This window comes from Oncorhynchus kisutch, linkage group LG22 (assembly GCF_002021735.2).
Source record: "Oncorhynchus kisutch isolate 150728-3 linkage group LG22, Okis_V2, whole genome shotgun sequence".
Classification (NCBI taxonomy): Eukaryota; Metazoa; Chordata; class Actinopteri; order Salmoniformes; family Salmonidae; genus Oncorhynchus; species Oncorhynchus kisutch.
Genome location: NC_034195.2, coordinates 38,274,040 through 38,293,343, shown reverse-complemented (window position 1 = coordinate 38,293,343; position 19,304 = coordinate 38,274,040). Strand labels below are relative to the sequence as shown.

At 43.4% G+C, this 19,304-nt stretch overlaps 1 protein-coding gene across 1 annotated transcript in view; it reads right to left on the bottom strand.

Annotated features, from left to right (window-relative positions):
- Nucleotides 1–19,304, bottom strand: part of LOC109866996 (neural-cadherin-like) — a 73,759-nt gene that overhangs the window by 35,742 nt on the left and 18,713 nt on the right. The window contains exons 6-15 of the mRNA XM_031801436.1: nucleotides 16,064–16,313; nucleotides 12,507–12,649; nucleotides 10,301–10,473; nucleotides 9,140–9,308; nucleotides 8,225–8,395; nucleotides 7,711–7,883; nucleotides 7,272–7,439; nucleotides 6,683–6,932; nucleotides 4,359–4,486; nucleotides 3,846–4,032 (exon numbers count right to left, since the gene is read on the bottom strand). Of these exons, the coding sequence (XP_031657296.1) occupies nucleotides 3,846–4,032; nucleotides 4,359–4,486; nucleotides 6,683–6,932; nucleotides 7,272–7,439; nucleotides 7,711–7,883; nucleotides 8,225–8,395; nucleotides 9,140–9,308; nucleotides 10,301–10,473; nucleotides 12,507–12,649; nucleotides 16,064–16,313 (1,812 nt within the window). The remainder of the gene's footprint in view (nucleotides 1–3,845; nucleotides 4,033–4,358; nucleotides 4,487–6,682; nucleotides 6,933–7,271; nucleotides 7,440–7,710; nucleotides 7,884–8,224; nucleotides 8,396–9,139; nucleotides 9,309–10,300; nucleotides 10,474–12,506; nucleotides 12,650–16,063; nucleotides 16,314–19,304) is intronic.

Here is a 19,304-nt window from a genome sequence, read left to right as displayed (position 1 = left end):
AAAAAACTATCGGCCTATATCGAATCTCCCATTCCTCTGAAGAAAAAAAAAAAATCACCTGTCTTCCTGAAGACAGACAATGTATACGAAATGCTTCAGTATGGTTTTAGACCCCATCATAGCACTGAGACTGCACTTGTGAAGATGGTAAATGACCTTTTAATGGCGTCAGACTGAGGCTCTGCATCTGTCCTCGTGCTCCTAGACCTTAGTGCTGCTTTTGATGGCATCGATCACCACATTCTTTTGGAGAGATTGGAAACCCAAATTGGTCTACACGGACACGTTCTGGCCTGGTTTAGATCTTCTCTGTCGGAAATATATCAGTTTGTCTCTGTGGATGGTTTGTCCTCTGACAAATCAACTGTAACTTTCAGTGTTCCTCAAGGTCCCATTTTAGGACCACTATTGTTTTCATTATATATTTTACCTCTTGGTGATGTCATTCTGAAACATAATGTTAACTTTCACTGCTATGTGGATGACACACAGCTGTACATTTCGATGAAACATGGTGAAGCCCCAAAATTCCCCTCGCTGGAAGCCTTGTGTTTCAGACATAAGGAAGTGGATGGCTGCAAATATTCTACTTTTAAACTAGGAAAAAAACAGAGATACTTGCTATAGGTCCCAAGAAACAAAGAGATCTTCTGTTGAATCTGACAATTAATATTGATGGTTGTACAGTCGTCTCAAATAAAACTGTGAAGGACCTCGGCGTTAGTCTGGACCCTGATCTCTCTTTTGACAAACATATAAATACTATTTTAAGAACAGCTTTTTTCCATCTACGTAACATTGCAAAAATCTGACAATTCTGTCCAAATATTATGCAGAAAAATGAATCCATGCTTCTATCACTTCTAGGTTAGACAACTGCAATGCTCTACTTCCCGGCTAAACGGATAAAGCACTAAATAAACTTCAGTTTGTGCTAAACACGGCTGCTAGAATCTTGACGAGAACCTAAGAACTTGATCATATTACTCCAGTTCTAGCCTCTCTAAAATGGCTTCCTGTTAAGGCAAGGGCTGATTTCAAGGTTTCACTGCTAACCTACAAAGCATTACATGGGCTTGCTCCTACCTATCTTTCCGATTTGGTCCTGCCGTACATACCTACACATACGCTACGGTCACAAGACGTAGGCCTCCTAACTTTCCCTAGAATTTCTAAGCAAACCGCCAGAGGCAAGGCTGTCTCCTATAGAGCTCAATTTTTACGGAATGGTCTGCCTACCCATGTGAGAGACGCAGACTCGGTCTCAACCTTTAAGTCTTTATTGAAGACTCATCTCTTCAGTAGGTCCTTTGGAGTGTAGTCTGTCACAGGAGTGTGAAGGTGAACGGAAATGCACTGGAGCAACGAACCGCCCTTGCTGTCTCTGCCTGGCCGATTCCCCTCTCTCCACTGGGATTCTCTGCCTCTAACCCTATTACAGGGGGTGAGTCACTGGCTTACTGGTGCTCTTCCATGCCGTCCCTAGGAGGGGTGCGTCACTTGAGTGGGTTGAGTCACTGACGTGATCTTCCTGTCTGGGTTGGCGCCCCCCCCTTGGGTTGTGCCATTGTGGAGATCTTTGTGGGCTATACTCGGCCTTGTCTCAGGATGGTAAGTTGGTGGTTGAAGATATCTTCTAGTGGTGTGGGGGCTGTGCTTTGGCAAAGTGGGTGTGGTTATATCCTGCCTGTTTGGCTCTGTCCGGGGGTATCGTCGGATGGGGCCACAGTGTTTCCTGACCCCTCCTGTCTCAGCCTCCAGTATTTATGCTGCAGTAGTTTATGTGTCAGGGGCTAGGGTCAGTCTGTTATATCTGGAGTATTTCACCAATCTTATCCGGTGTCCTGTGTGAATTTAAGTATGCTCTCTCTAATTCTTTCTTTCTTTCTTTCTTTCTTTCTCTCTCTCTCTCAGAGGACCTGAGCACTAGGACCATGCCTCAGGACTACCTGGCCTGATGACTCCATGCTGCCCCCAGTCCACCTGCCCGTGCTGCTGCTCCAGTTTTAACTGTTCTGCCAGCGGCTATGGAACCCTGACATGTTCACCGGACGTGCTACCTGTCCCAGACCTGCTGTTTTCAACTCTCTAGAGACAGCAGGAGCAGTAGAGATACTCTGAATGATTGGCTATGAAAAGCCAACTGACATTTACTCCTGAGGTGCTGGCCTGTTGCACCCCCGACAACCACTGTGATTATTATTATTTGACCCTGCTGGTCATCTATGAACATTTGAACATCTTGGCCATGTTCTGTTATAATCTCCATCCGGCACAGCCAGAAAAGGACTGGCCACCCCTCATAGCCTGGTTCCTCTCTAGGTTTCTTCCTAGGTTTTGGCCTTTCTATGGAGTTTTTCCTTGCCACCGTGCTTCTACACCTGCATTGCTTGCTGTTTGGGGTTTTAGGCTGTGTTTCTGTACAGCACTTTGAGATATCAGCTGATGTAAGAAGGGCTTTGTAAATAAATTTGATTTGATTTGATACTCCTCCCTTCACAGTACAGAGCAAACTGGCTCTAACCGGAATAGAAAGAGGAGTGGGAGGCCCCGGTGCACAACTGAGCAAGAGGACAAGTACATATTATATATACATTATATATAGTTGAAGTGTACCTATGATGAACATTTCAGGCCTCTCTCATCTTTTTAAGTGGGAGAACTTGCACAATTGGTGGCTGACTAAATACTTTTTTGCCCCACTGTATATAATATAATATATAATGCCCTGCTTTCATTTCATCACACTCACAACCGTAAGCTATTTTCTGTAATTATCTCGCCATTAACTTGTAAATATTGATCTTGTTGTGAGTTTATTTCCCTGTAATAATGAATAAAAATTAGCTGAAGTTAAGATTTTGTCAGCTATAAGATATGGCCATTATTTGAACTTCACATTAACTAACTAGCTAACAAGCTAGAAACGAACCAAAACATTGTTTAGAAAGTTTATTTTAGTTGCCTGATTTGCTAGATTGACATACAGTATACGAAATTAATTTTTAAATGGATGGGTATATTGGTGTTAAAATACACCAGTTATGCTATTTTGGACCACCAGGCTACTGATGTCATGCAGCCTGTCATTTTTGTGATTATACTTTTTCATAACGACAATGACAAGTTTGATGTTGGACGACAATAAAATGTTCATAATGTCACTGCGACAACTTTATACAGACATGTCGATAGACGTAGTACAAACCAGCCTTTAGTCTAGAAATCTTTGATTGTTTTGTACACTAGAGTACTCGCTCTGTTTAGCACATGGCCTCACATGTGAATCATTAAAAAGATGGGTGGGGCTAAGGCTTAAGATGGTGGGAATGATGCTGAATGGGTGTAGACAAAAAAAGAGCTCTCTAGTAGGTTTACCAAAACATTCAAGGGCCATTTCCTCAAAAGTGGGGTTACAAGATTATCAACTTTCAAAGCAGAATTACTTTTCCATTGTTCTGCAAGTGTACTGTATGATATACAATTTTCTAGCTCTGAGTCTCTACTTTTATCCAACATAAAAAACACAATTTCATATTTTGCTACGTAAGACCGATCCGAGCAGGTCGGTCACATACTGTATACCAAACTGGAAAAAAACTGACTGAAACCGGGAGGGAGTAAGTGAACTTAGAAACTCATTTTTGTTACCCGTTGCAAACCTTTTTGCTACGTTGTGCCCTAATAAATACAACCCAGCCCTCACCAGAAAAGAGTGCCTTGGTCCTCCTTTCTTTTTGATGACCAATTTACCCCTTTTACCAAAGAGCACCTTCTATCCACCAAAATGTACTATTGTGTACCTTAGTAGCACTTCCCTTCCTCCTCTTACTACCAGCCCTCACCAGAGTTGGGCTGTTTGTTCCTCCCAGGCCGTGCTGACTCCATGCCATCTTCAGACTGAACCTCCAGTAGGTAGGATCCCTGCGCCTCGCGGTCAAACACAGCCTCTGTATAAATGGAGCCCAGCTCTGGATCTACACGAAATAGACGGTGGTCCCCACTACTGTCACTCAAGAGGGAGTAAGTGATCTATAGGGCCACGACAGAGTACAATTAATGATGGTTCCCATATTAAGAAGTGAACACATTACAGAAATGTGATGAGTTCCTGATATGGATGCCTTATAGCATCATTCTATCACATCCTTGTGGTCAACGACTGTTCATAGAAACTAGAGTCACTGCAACATAATCCTTATATAAGTTCTCCTTCACAGTCGTATGGTCAAAGCCACACAGGCAGAATAACACACAGTCCCAACCACTTGACCACCACAGCTATGTGATATTAAGTTATGGATGGGTCAATGGATGTTGTGTTGTGCTGTGTTAGATGTTGCAGATGTGCCACTCACCTGTCCATTGAATGCCAGGTCCTTGTCTTGAGCAGACACCTGGAGGACCATGGTCCCCACCTTGGCTCCCTCCGTCACTGAAGCCTCATAGATGGAGGAGGTGAAGAATGGAACATTGTCGTTCACATCTAAGAGACAAGATTGAAAACATAATTATTTGAAGATTCAATTCAGAAACTATATCCAGGACAAAATGAAAAATGTTCATTGGTAGCACTGGTGCTCCCAACTTAAATAAGTTAGGAGCACCACGGAATTTAGGAGCCCCAGAAAATAAGATTGTTTTACTTGATAGAGATACAGTCTATATTGGCCCTATATGAATTCTAGCTAATCACATGTTGTGCCCTAGAACCTAATATGTAACACTGTAAATACATTCAATTATTATAATAGCTAAAATGTTGATACTGTACTGTACCTGTCGTTGAACTTACAAAGTCATTTGTGGAATATCAGGTTTTTACATTGTGTAAAAGCACTATTTTCCTACTGAGACGCATTACATTGATAATTGTACATTGTCTCTTTAAAAATGTCAGGTTGGTTTTGACTACATGCAAGATATCTGTCATTCATTCATTGCTATGATCATTGGTATCCTGAAGAAGAAGCCATCCCTTTTCCAAATGTTTGGATATACTGGTGAAGTTACCAGGGCCCGGTTTCCCAATAGCAATGGAATTTAGGCTTTTGAGTGTTTTAACAATGCAAATTTCCTATAAATGCTGAAGCTTTAACATGCGTTTCCCAAAACATGTGCCAATACTGAAAGGATCGAAAGAAAGGCAGCGCTGATCTCTGATCAGCTTTATCCATTCAAATCTTACCTGAACATTATAATTATTTCACAACACTGATGATGGATCAGCTCATAGAGAGGCTGCAAATATTGAGGCGGCTTATTCTAATGCTTACCCAATAATAATGCACTTAATCACAGACTCATTTGGCACATCATTGCGCACATGTTGTTACACATCATGAAATATATTGAGGCAACAATTACAGACAGTGTAGCCTACAAATATAACTCAATTGACTGAACATTACATTTCAATATGACTTACAGTGTCTTCAGAAATAATGTATACCACTTGACATATTGCACATTTTGTTGTGTTACAGCCTGAATTCAAAATGGATTAAAAAATAATAATTCTCACCCATCTACACAAAATACCCCATAATCACAAAATGAAAACATGTTTTTAGAAATTTTTGCACATTTATTGAAAATTAAATACAGAAATATCTCATTAATATAAGTAACCACAGAGTCAATCCATGTTAGAATCATATTTGGCAGTGATTATAGCTGAGTCTTTCTTGGTAAGTCTCTAAGAGCTTTGCACACCTAGATTGTACAATTGTTGGCCAATATTATTTTCAAAATTCTTCAAACTGTCAAATTGCTTGTTGATCATTGCTAGACAACCATTTTCAAGTCTTGCCATAGATTTTCAAGCAGATTTAGGCCAAAACTATAACTCGGAACTATAACTCGGAACATTCACTGTCTTCTTGGTAAGCAACCCCAGTGTAGATTTTGCCTTGTGTTTTAGGTTATTGTCCTGCTGAAAGGTGAATTCATCTCCCAGTGTCTGGTGGAAAGCAGACAGAACTAGGTTTTCTTATAGAATTTGTCTGTACTTCACTCCATTCCATTTATTTTTCATCCCCAAAACTCCCCCGTCCATAACAATTCCAAGCGTGCCCATAACATGATGCAGCCACCACTACACTTGAAAATATGAAGAGTTGTACTCAGTAACGTGTTGTATTGTATTTGCACAAACATAACACATTGTATTCAGGACAAACAGTTCATTGCGTTGCCATGTTTTGCAATATTACTTCAGTGCCTTGTTGCAAACAGGATGCATCTTTTGGAATATTAGTATTCTGTACAAGCTTCTTTCTTTGTATGCTGTCAATTAGGTTAGTATTGTGGAGTAACTACAATGTTGTTGATCCATCCTCACTTTTCTACTATCACAGCCATTAAACTCTGTTCAGTATTTAAGCTTTTCACTGACTTTGTGCTAATGGATGTATACAATTACAGATTTCAAAGAATAATGTTATATAATTATAGCTGAGAAAAAATAACGTATGAGTCATGGATCAATGTCAACAGAAGACAATAATGAATGCTTACAATTCACCCAGGGGCTGCTTTAACTTCCTCTGAAGTGACATTTTCACTTAGTCTCCCAGTGACATCAATTCATGACTCAGTAAAAAAAAAATGATGTTAAGTGGAAGTTAGGATTTGCCCCCTAGTGATGGGGCATTTGCAGGGTGTCTGAGTTGAGACGTACCTGTGACGTTGACATAGATGGTGGTGAACGCAGCCAGTGGTACCGCTGCTAAGTTCTCAGCCCGCACCCTCAGGGAGAAACTGGTCGTGGTCTCGTAGTCCAGCGGCTCCGAAACCAGGATGGAGGCTGAGCCATCCTCGCGATTGGGCGACAGGTAGAAGCGCACGGGCATGTTAGTCTCCGGGACCACACCCTCCTCCAGGTTATAGGTCACCCTGGAGTCGCCTAGCAACGAGGTTGCTTTGATCGTCTGACAAAAACAGAACGCAAACAATATTTTTTGGGGGGTAAATATGACAAAAACATTCAATGTTATACAATCTTATACACTCCGGTATAATATTGAGGTAATTTGTTTGTGGAGCAACAATTAGCGCTCATTGTCAAGTCAATTAGTGCTTACTGATTAAATCAGAGCATGCAACCGAAAATGTAATCAACTAAAAAAAGTAATGAACATTTCTGCAAAAAATGTACTGACGTGTATGCAGCCAGCAAACCAAATAGCTAAAAAAAAGGTACCCCCATATGCCATAATGAGATTGGCTTCCCATGCCACCCAGGCTGGTACCCGGACTGTTCCACGCACCACAATGGGAGTATCCCTGGCAGTGTTCTCTGGGATGACCACGCTGTAGCTGTCCTTTTCCCACTGCGGGGGCTGGTTCTTCACATTGGTAATGGTCACAGACATCTCTACAGATGTGCTGCGGTTCCCCCCGTCCGTGGCCATAATCTCCCGGGTAATGTAGGACCTCTGAAGTCAAAACAATAGCAAGGAAATATGATTCTGTCTGAAATACGGTTCATTTAGTTCATTAGGCCTGACATGGTCCAGTAAGTTTATGGCACTGTATTTTATACTGCTATATAGCTGTATCACCTGCACTGATCAATTTTACCGTGCTTGAGCAAGATGCTGGTTGACCGGCTGAATGACTGACCTGTGATAAGGGCTTGTTGACTGATGGTAGACTGACCTGTGATATGGGCTGATTGACTGAATGGTTGACGTCTGGTTGACTGACCTGTGATATGGGCTGGTTGACATACACCCAGCCGGTAACAGGGTTGACCCTCAGGTACTCAGGCTTCTCCTGGGATATGGAGTAGGTGACGGCAGCGTTGGTACCAAAGTCGTCGTCATGTGCCGCCACACGCAGGAAACTGGTGCCGATCATTGTGTCCTCTCTCAGAAAATCTATGAGAGACAGTAACAGACAAAATAATATGCTCAACACTCTGGAGTAAGGTTGCGGTTGGTCACAGGCTGAATCAGTAGACCACAAATCAATTGTTTACATACTTAAGTGTGTTTATGTATGTTTACATCTTTATGTATGGCAATACAGTTAAAGACATAATGGCAACATTATGATGAAAAGTAAAAAGGAACTATGCATAACGTACATAAACCCTTTTCGAATAGCTTTGGTTAATAGTCTATATCATTAAAATGAATGATTAGTCTGCCATCAACCATACGTATTATTCATATTATAATCATATTATGTATTATCATATGCATACTACCACACTCACACTCGTAGCGTAGGTTCTCAAACTTGGGGCTGTTGTCATTCTGGTCCAAGATGATGACGTTGAGCTGACAGATCCCTATAAGGGGCTCCTCAGCCCAGTCTGTAGCCGTCACCGTGATGGAGTACTCTCTCTGACGCTCCCGGTCGAACCGCCGCGCTGTCACGATCACACCTGAGGTCAGAGGCCAAAGGTCATGACTAGACCCCTTGAGTTTTCCTGTGGTAACTATGTGGCCATGAAATTGAGGACAAACTCTGGGCACTAGTTTTAGATAACAATTTCAGTCCTTAAGTTTGATTTTTCCTGGTCAGCTCAAAAAAAAAAACTCAAGGTCGTAGAGTGGCTTGTTAATATAATAGCTCTATTTGTCATGACATTATTGATTAACATATTGTTATACTTATCCTGAAACCATTTATAATTAATACAGTATATTGTAATACTACAAAACATGGTTATAGGACATAAATAAAGGTTAAGTATGAGGTGTTACACTTCATTTCAATGGGGCTCTTTGGATTACTGTACAGGCATAAGAGGTGATTTATCGGAACCTAGCATTCTTTTTTTTTTTTATCCTTGTCTCATCGCACACCAGCAACTCCTGTGGTGGGCCGGGCGCAGTGCACGCTAACCAAGGTCGCCAGGTGCACGGTGTTTCCTCCGACACATTGGTGCGGCTGGCTTCCGGGTTGGATGCGCGCTGTGTTAAGAAGCAGTGCGGCTTGGTTGGGTTGTGTATCGAAGGACGCATGACTTTCCCGAGCCCGAACGGGAGTTGTAGTGATGAGACAAGATAGTAGCTACTAACAATTGGATACCACGAAATTGGGGAGAAAAGGGGGTAAACATTTTTTTTTTTTAAAGTACCACCACGGCTAACCGGACTGTGGGATCCTTGCCGACTGTACCTACCTGTGTCAGGGTGGACTCTGAAGGCAGGTATGGCGCTGTCTCTGTGCATCAGGCCGTACTTGACCTTCCCATTGGCCCCCTCGTCTGCATCCACCGCGTGCACTTGTAATACGAAGGTTCCTGTGGGCTGGTTCTCCAACACGGACGCCTGCTCCCTGTACTGCTGACACTGAGAGAGGGAGGAAGGATGTGTGTGTGTGTGTGTGTGTGTGTGTGTGTGTGTGTGTGTGTGTGTGTGTGTGTGTGTGTGTGTGTGTGTGTGTGTGTGTGCGTGTGTGTGTGTGTGTGTGTGTGTGTGCGTGCGTGCGAGAGAGAGAGAAAGGGGGAATAATAAGTTAAAACTGATAGTTATAAACTACTCAATGTAGTCTATGTCTACATTTGTACAGTACACGTGATAGGACGGAGAATAGAGCAATGATATTCCTTTGTTTGAAGGTCCACCACCGCATCAAACCTCAGCTAAACATTGCAACGCCCACCCTGTCTTTCCCTGGTATCCTGTTTACTTTATCCCTCGATGAGTCTGCCCCAGAGAGACCTCTGTTTAATTAACACACATACAAGTCAAATACTCTCTCAGAGTACAGACACCCCACAGAGAGAGAGAGAGAGAAAGAGAGAAGAGAGAGAGAGCGGGAGCGGGAGGGAGAGGAGCCAATATGCCAAACAGTAAACTATACATATTAGCAATATCAATGGCAAAGTATTAAAACATGAATCATAACCTAGGCTCTGGGTATTCAGGCATAAATGTATATTTAGAAATATCAACTCGACACCTTCCAGCCATCCACTGGACCGCATAACTTCATGGACTTTATGAACACGTAGCAGACCTAATTAAGGAGGAAGTTCATTTGACACGTATAGTATATCATGATGATACAGTACTTTTTTCATCAATGAATTCAAATCCCTGTGGAATACCTAAAGATAGCATGGGTGGACGGCTGGACACACTAATCAGAGCTCTGGGGGAAACATAAGGAGATACTGTAAGGAGACGGGGGAAGTGAGAGAGAGTGAAAGAGAGACGGTCAGACAGACAGACAGACAGACAGACTAAAACATCGAAGGCTACCTAGAAGACAATTATTTTACTACTGCTGTTGTGTTACTGTGTATATAAAGGATTCATCCACAAGGCTTTTTTCTCACCTTCTCAAAGACGGGTTTGTTGTTGTTGACATCATCAACGCCCACTATGACCCAGGCAGTAGCAGAGAGTGGGTGTGGCCCCCCGGAGGCGTTGTCGTCTGTAGCTGTTACATTGAGGACGTACTCCAGGCCCTGGAGCTTGGGAGCGGGGGTGAAGCGCAGACGGATCAACCCTAAAAAGACGAGCGACCAGAGTACCATTACAACCTTAGCAAAGGACCCCCCCCCCACCTACTGTTGGGGGTATTAAAAAGTTACTTTTTAGTTTTGCTGCAGCCAGGTACATTGTAAATGTGACTTACTATCTCACAGGGTGATGCCAAACAACACCCTCCAACCAAAACTCATGTATTGAAATACATCTCTTAAATATACCCCTGATGGTGCAGTTACATCCATTTTTAACCACATGTTTTTCTATTGCATTTCAGAACAGATCAACTTTTGAATGACCCCAACTGTACTGTCACCCTGCTCAGCTGGGAAAAGGTTCTCATTCCCAAGGCTAGAAACCAGGCAGCACGCATGCACGTTTAGATTATTCTCCCCTTGTCTTGCTTTTGCATAACAGGAAGGATGAAATAACAAATGAGAGGAGAACAGCATCTGAGTCAACTGTACTCTCTGTCAACACCAACATCAATGGGTGCAAGATGCTACTTGTGATCTGGGGAAATCTCATTGAGGTAAAAGAGAGAGCGAGAGGGAGAGAGAGGGAGAGAGAGAGAGAGAGAGAGAGAGAGAGAGAGAGCACAGGACTTTTTGCTCTTGTTGTGGTATCATTCATCTCCCACTGTTCCTCCTGATTAAAGACAACAAGCATGCACCCAAATGGGACAGGTGTTCTTTCACTCCACTCGTGCCGACTGTAGTCTACTTATTTCTCTCTCATTGTCTGTGGAGAAAGAAGTCTCTGCTTATACAGACAATGAATGTTAATCGAAAATGTCTAGACACAAAACTATTAATGATATAATATATTTCTCCGGTCTCATGTTGTTTTTCATCCCATACTGTATGTTTCCACCAAAAAGCTGTTATAAATTCAACAACAAAGAAAATAAGAAAAATAAGACAAAAAAAGACACATTGATGTTCTGGTCTACCCTATTTAAAGTGCTCGAAATAACAGAATGTATCATTTCAATAAGACACAACTGTGGTGGCTCCCTGGCTAACTGTTATCCTATTAACCTACAGCTGCCTGCCTTTGGCATAATCTTTAAGATCAATGAGAAAGGGAGGACAGAGGAGAGCAGAAAAGAGGAGTAAACTCCAAGATGGGGGCTGGCAGTGTAGAAACTGTAGATTGTGAGCTATGATTGAGCAACTCATGTGAAATTGAATTGAAAGGGTTGGTTGACAAATGTCACCCAGTCTGACAAATGTCCTACTGGTTACGGATCAGAGGGTGAATAAAGAATGACAGATTGCACAGCCACAAAATACAGAGTACTCAGCAGAGAACTATTTTCTATATGAGAGAATAAACTACCCTGAACAAAAATATTAACGCAACATCAAATCAAATAAATTGTATTGTCACATGCGCTGGTTGGACGTACTGCCAAATTCTCTAAAATGACATTGGAGGAGGCTTATGGTAGAGAAATTAACATTAAATTATCTGACAACAGCAGTGTGACAAAACGGCACATTTTAGTGGCCTTTTATTTTCCACAGCACAAGATGCACCTGTGTAATGATGATGCGGTTTAATCAGCTTCTTGATATACCACACCTGTCAGCATGATGGATTATCTTGGCAATGGAGAAATGCTCACTAACAGGGATGTTAACAAATTTGTGCACAACATTTGAAAGAAATTAGCTTTTTGTGCATTTGGAAAATGTGTGATCTTTTATTTAGCTCATGAAACATGGGACCAGCACTTTACATATTGTGTTTATATTTATGTTCAGTATATGTTGGTAAATACAGTAATGTAGTTCTTTATATTTATGACTTCAATAACAAACAGACTGCGCTTCTATTGAAATTGCTGCATTTTCATCAACCTTGAGTGTCAAAAGTATTGACACAGCATAAAATAAGTACAAATCATTCCACATACAACATAGGGCTCATTCTGTTAATAAGCAAGGACACGTATGGGCAAGAGTTATACCTGTATATTAGGAGTGCTATGAAAGCCCAATGAGAAAATTTAAAATGTAAATTATAAAGTAACAAAGTAAGTGTCACCTTTCTGGCTGTCGATGACAAAGTTGCCCTCCTCGTTGCCAGCTGTAATTGAGTACACTATTCCATCACCATCCGGGTCCTTAGCCAGTACCGTGGCAACGAGAGTGTTGGGGCCTGCATCCTCAGAGACAAAGGTCCGATAGCTGGTGAGGGATAGGAGAAAATCATTATGTGTACAACAACAATACAGACAATAGCAAACAGGCCTGATTGCACACACACATCAGATCAAATCAAATAGGTTTGTCACATGCACCAAATACAACAGGTGTAGACCATACCGTGAAATGCTTACGTACATACCCTTAACCAACAATGCAGTTCAAGAAATAGAATAATAGAAAATATTTACAAAATAAACTAAAGTAAAAATGTGTACATGTAGGTAGGGGTAAAGTGACTATACGTAGAGAGTAAACTGCGAGTAGCAGCAGTATAAAAACAAAGGGCGGGGGGGTCAATGTATATAGTCCAGTTGGCCATCAATTTTATGGCTTGGGGGTAGAAGCTGTTAAGGAGCCTTTTGGACCTAGACTTGGCGCTCCGGTACCGCTTCCCTTGCGGTAGCAGAGAGAACAGTCTATGACAATTATTTGGGCCTCTGACACCGCCTAGTATATACTGTAGGTCCTGGATGTCAGGAAGCTTGGCCTCAGTGATGTACTGGGCTGTACGCACTGCCCTCTGTAGCGCCTTACTGTCAGATGCCGAGCAGTTGACATACCAGGCGGTGATGCAACCGGTAAGGATTTTCTCCATGGTGCAGCTGTAGAACTTTTTGAGGATCTGGGGACCCATGTCTTGGTGTGTTTGGACCATGATAGTTTGTTGGTGATGTGGACACCAAGGAACTTGAAACTCTCGACCTGCCTCAATCCAGCCCTGTAGATGTTAATGGCAACCTGTTCGGCCCTCCTTTTCTTGTAGTCCATGATCAGCTCCTTTGTCTTATTCACATTGAGGGAGAGGTTGTTGTCCTGGCCCCACACTGCCAGGTCTCTGACCTCCTCCCTATAGGCTGTCTCATCGTTGCCTACCACTGTTGTGTCATCAGCAAACTTGGGGCGGCAGGGTAGCCTAGTGGTTAGAGCGTTGGACTAGTAACTGGAAGGTTGAAAGTTCAAACCCCCGAGATGACAAGGTACAAATCTGTCGTTCTGCCCCTGAACAGGCAGTTAACCCACTGTTCCTAGGCCATCATTGAAAATAAGAATTTGTTCTTAACTGACTTGCCTTGTTAAATAAAGGTAAAAAAAATAAAAAACTTAATGATGGTGTTGGAGTCGTGCTTGGCCACGCAGTCGTGTGTGAACAAGGACTACAGGAGGGGACAAAGAATGCACCCTTGAGGGGCCCCTGTGTTGAGGATCTGCGTGGCAGATGTGTTGTTGCCTACCCTTACCACCTGGGGGTGGCCCGTCAGGAAGTCCAGGATCCAGTTACAGACTGAGGTGTTCAGTCCCAGGGTCCTTAGCTTAGTGATGAGCTTTGTGGGCACTATGGTGTTGAACGCTGAGCTGTAGTCAATGAACAGCATTCTCACCTTTTGTCTAGGTGGGAAAGGGCAGTGTGGACTGCGATTGAGATTGAGTCAACTGTCAATCTGTTGGGGCGGTATGCAAATGGAAGTTTCCGTGATGATGTGGTTGATATGAGTCATGACCAGTCTTTCAAAGCACTTCATGGCTACCGACGTGAGTGCTACGCGGCCATTCTTAAGGGGAGGAGAAAAAACTTTAAAGTTAAATGACACAGGCAGTGATATGTGGAAGAGAGAGAGGTACAGAGGTATAGAAAGAGAGAGAGAGAGAGAGAGAGAGAGAGAGAGAGATGGAGAGAGAGAGAGAGAGAGAGAGGTACAGAGGTATAGAAAGAGAGAGAGAGAGGGAGAGAGAGAGAGAGAGAGAGAGAGAGAGAGAGATGGAGGGAGAGAGAGAGAGAGAGAGAGAGAGAGAGAGAGAGAGAGAGAGAGAAATAATAGACATGAGTATAATGTAAGAAGAGGGGCAGAGTTTGAGTGAGTTTAAGTTGACTCGTCAGCAGAATGCAAACCTGTGTGTGTGTTTGTTTGTGTGTCTCCAATGTGATTGATGGTTTTCAGAAGAACGCTGATGGGTGATTAATCTCCGCCAGCTGTGACAGTCGCCGTGGCAACATGAGTGACCTGTAATCTGTCATCCGGCTCAAAGGGCACTTCACGCGCCTCTAGACGGGACTGCTCAGGCATTTCTCCGCTGAGTATCACTCCTCCTATCCTCAATGTATCTCTTCCTCTTTCTCGCTGATCTAAGGAGACGATACCACACAAAACTTACCCTGTCTGTCGGTTCAGTCTGATACCTAACACTTAGACATGAGAGGGCATCTTAGATGTGCTGGCGCTCTAGCGAAGTTCTCTGGCACATGACTGACAGTACAAGACCTGAGTCACTCAGAAGAGTTAATGCAGCCAGCAGATATGAACATTTTCAAAAACTGTCACCCTCCTCCCTGTCAGCTTTCCAAAAACACCTTCACCCACTTTACACATGGTTCGCTCATTTTGATTCTAAGATACCTGTATGGTATTACCTCTCAATTGGGTAGGGTGTAATCTGTGTGTCACACCCTGACCATAGTTTGCTTTGTATGTTTCTATGTTTTGTTTGGTCAGGGTGTGATCTGAGTGGGCATTCTATGTTGGATGTCTTGTTTGTCTGTTTCTGTGTTTGGGCCTGATATGGTTCTCAATCAGAGGCAGGTGTTAGTCATTGTCTCTGATTGGGAGCCATATTTAGGTAGCCTGTTTTGTGTTGGGTTTTGTGGGTGGTTGTCTCCTGTGTCAGTGTTTGTACCACACAGGACTGTTTCGGGTTTTCACGGTTCTTGTTTTGTAGTTTATTCATGTATAGTTTCATTATTAAAGAACCATGAATTATAACCACGCTGCATTTTGGTCCGCCTCTCCTTTACAGGAAGAATCCCGTTACACTGTGTGATGTTTGTTAGGTATAATTATGTGCAGTATATTGGGGCGGCAGGTAACCTAGTGGTTAGAGCATTTTGGCCAGTAACCGAAAGGTTGCTGGATCGAATCCCCAAGCTGACAAGGTAAACATCTGTCATTCAGCCCCTGAACAAGGTAGGCTGTCATTGTAAATTAGAATCTGTTCCTAACTGACTTGCCTAGTCAGATAAAGGTTAAACATAAAATATTAGTAACAAGTGTATCAATTGAACTTTTAAATCTGTCACTACTACTATATTATAGAAGAACTCTTCACCATACAGCTAAAATGGGAGGATGGGAGAGGGATTATCCTGCTAAACTGGACTACTGATGGAGCGCGGGGGGGGGGGGGGGGGGGGGGGGTTAGTTCAATACTGATGGAGGAGGAGGGGGTTGTAGTTCAATTGTTATTGTTCTGTATTTTGTTATGCTTTAGGGAGGGTAGCTAATGCTTTTGCAACAGATGATGGGGATCCTAATGAAATCTTAAAGTACAGTATGGTCTACTGATGTTGGGGGAAGAGGTTATGGGGTTTGTAGTGTACAGTAGACCTGCATATTCACTCACACAGTCTGGGAGAACTCTGGGGCCTGGTCGTTTATGTTGGCCATGCGGATGCGGATGGTGGCGGTGCCCGAGTGAGGCTCCTCCCCGTTATCCACAGCCATCACCACAAACTCATACAGGTGGTTGGGCCTCTCGTAGTCCAGACGGCCCGCAGGGAAGATGGTTCCGTGGGGAGAAATGCTGAAGTCTGGGCTTAAAGTGTAGTAGGTGAGCTCCGCATTCAACCCAGAGTCACAGTCACTGGCTAACACTGCGGCAGAGGTACAGAAGGGTTGTATTTATGAGGCACAAAATCAGAGAAAAGGTACTGAAAACAAGAGGGCACTAGCTGAACATTTCCAATAAGAAACACACATTTCGGTTTCCGTTGCAATATGTTTTTCTATGGTGTGCCCAAATGAACACGACCCTGGTCTCTAAGGTCACAGTCTGGAACAGAAATCTGATGAATCTGTTGGCATATGTCGGCAGAGCTGCACGCTAGCATCTATTTATTACTGTAACAACAGAATAATTTCAGAATAATTCATTGTAAGGTCTACAACAGGCGTTTAGGTCACCAGGCTGCTCGTTATGGCGTACACCTGTCACCATTGTTACGCACATCTGCGCATAATGACACTCACCTGGACTCCATCACCTCCCTGATTACCTTCCCTATATATGTCACTCCCTTTGGATCCTTCCCCAGGCATTATTGTTTCTGTTCCTGTGTCATGTCTGTGCGTTGTTAGCTATTCTTGTTTTGTTTCATGTTGCATTTATTTATTAAAACACTCACTCCCTGAACTTGCTTCTCGAGTCCCAGCGCACACATTATAGAAATGCTTATCAACAATGCAGGTTTAAGAAAAAAATAAGTGATAAGAAAGTATTTACTAGTTAAATTGAAGTAAACAATAAAGAAAGAAAAAAAGAAGAAAAAAGGAGGAAAAATGAAAAATGACTAATAATTAAAGAGCAACAATAAAATAACAGTAGCTAGGCTATATACAGGGGGTACTGGTACAGAGTCAATGTGGAGGCTATATACAGGGGGTACTGGTACAGAGTCAATGTAGAGGCTATATACAGGGGGTACTGGTACAGAGTCAATGTGGAGGCTATATACAGGGGGTACTGGTACAGAGTCAATGTGGAGGCTATATACAGGGGGTACTGGTACAGAGTCAATGTGGAGGCTATATACAGGGGGTACTGGTACAGAGTCAATGTGGAGGCTATATACAGGGGGTACTGGTACAGAGTCAATGTGGAGGCTATATACAGGGGGTACTGGTACAGAGTCAATGTAGAGGCTATATACAGGGGGTACTGGTACAGAGTCAATGTGGAGGCTATATACAGGGGGTACTGGTACAGAGTCAATGTGGAGGCTATATACAGGGGGTACTGGTACAGAGTCAATGTGGAGGCTATATACAGGGGGTACTGGTACAGAGTCAATGTGGAGGCTATATACAGGGGGTACTGGTACAGAGTCAATGTGGAGGCTATATACAGGGGGTACTGGTACAGAGTCAATGTGGAGGCTATATACAGGGGGTACTGGTACAGAGTCAATGTGGAGGCTATATACAGGGGGTACTGGTACAGAGTCAATGTGGAGGCTATATACAGGGGGTACTGGTACAGAGTCAATGTGGAGGCTATATACAGGGGGTACTGGTACAGAGTCAATGTGGAGGCTATATACAGGGGGTACTGGTACAGAGTCAATGTGGAGGCTATATACAGGGGGTATTGGTACAGAGTCAATGTGGAGGCTATATACAGGGGGTATTGGTACAGAGTCAATGTGGAGGTTATATACAGGGGGTACTGGTACAGAGTCAATGTGGAGGCTATATACAGGGGGTACTGGTACAGAGTCAATGTGGAGGCTATATACAGGGGGTACTGGTACAGAGTCAATGTGGAGGCTATATACAGGGGGTACTGGTACAGAGTCAATGTGGAGGCTATATACAGGGGGTACTGGTACAGAGTCAATGTGGAGGCTATATACAGGGGGTACTGGTACAGAGTCAATGTGGAGGCTATATACAGGGGTACTGATACAGAGTCAATGTGGAGGCTATATACAGGGGTACTGGTACAGAGTCAATGTGGAGGCTATATACAGGGGGTACTGGTACAGAGTCAATGTGGAGGCTATATACAGGGGGTACTGGTACAGAGTCAATGTGGAGGCTATATACAGGGGGTACTGGTACAGAGTCAATGTGGAGGCTATATACAGGGGGTACTGGTACAGAGTCAATGTGGAGGCTATATACAGGGGGTACTGGTACAGAGTCAATGTGGAGGCTATATACAGGGGGTACTGGTACAGAGTCAATGTGGAGGCTATATACAGGGGGTACTGGTACAGAGTCAATGTGGAGGCTATATACAGGGGGTACTGGTACAGAGTCAATGTGGAGGCTATATACAGGGGGTACTGGTACAGAGTCAATGTGGAGGCTATATACAGGGGGTACTGGTACAGAGTCAATGTGGAGGCTATATACAGGGGGTACTGGTACAGAGTCAATGTGGAGGCTATATACAGGGGGTACTGGTACAGAGTCAATGTGGAGGCTATATACAGGGGGTACTGGTACAGAGTCAATGTGGAGGCTATATACAGGGGGTACTGGTACAGAGTCAATGTGGAGGCTATATACAGGGGGTACTGGTACAGAGTCAATGTGGAGGCTATATACAGGGGGTACTGGTACAGAGTCAATGTGGAGGCTATATACAGGGGGTACTGGTACAGAGTCAATGTGGAGGCTGTATACAGGGGGTACTGGTACAGAGTCAATGTGGAGGCTATATACAGGGGGTACTGGTACAGAGTCAATGTGGAGGCTATATACAGGGGGTACTGGTACAGAGTCAATGTGGAGGCTATATACAGGGGGTACTGGTACAGAGTCAATGTGGAGGCTATATACAGGGGGTACTGGTACAGAGTCAATGTGGAGGCTATATACAGGGGGTACTGGTACAGAGTCAATGTGGAGGCTATATACAGGGGGTACTGGTACAGAGTCAATGTGGAGGCTGTATACAGGGGGTACTGGTACAGAGTCAATGTGGAGGCTATATACAGGGGGTACTGGTACAGAGTCAATGTGGAGGCTATATACAGGGGGTACTGGTACAGAGTCAATGTGGAGGCTATATACAGGGGGTACTGGTACAGAGTCAATGTGGAGGCTATATACAGGGGGTACTGGTACAGAGTCAATGT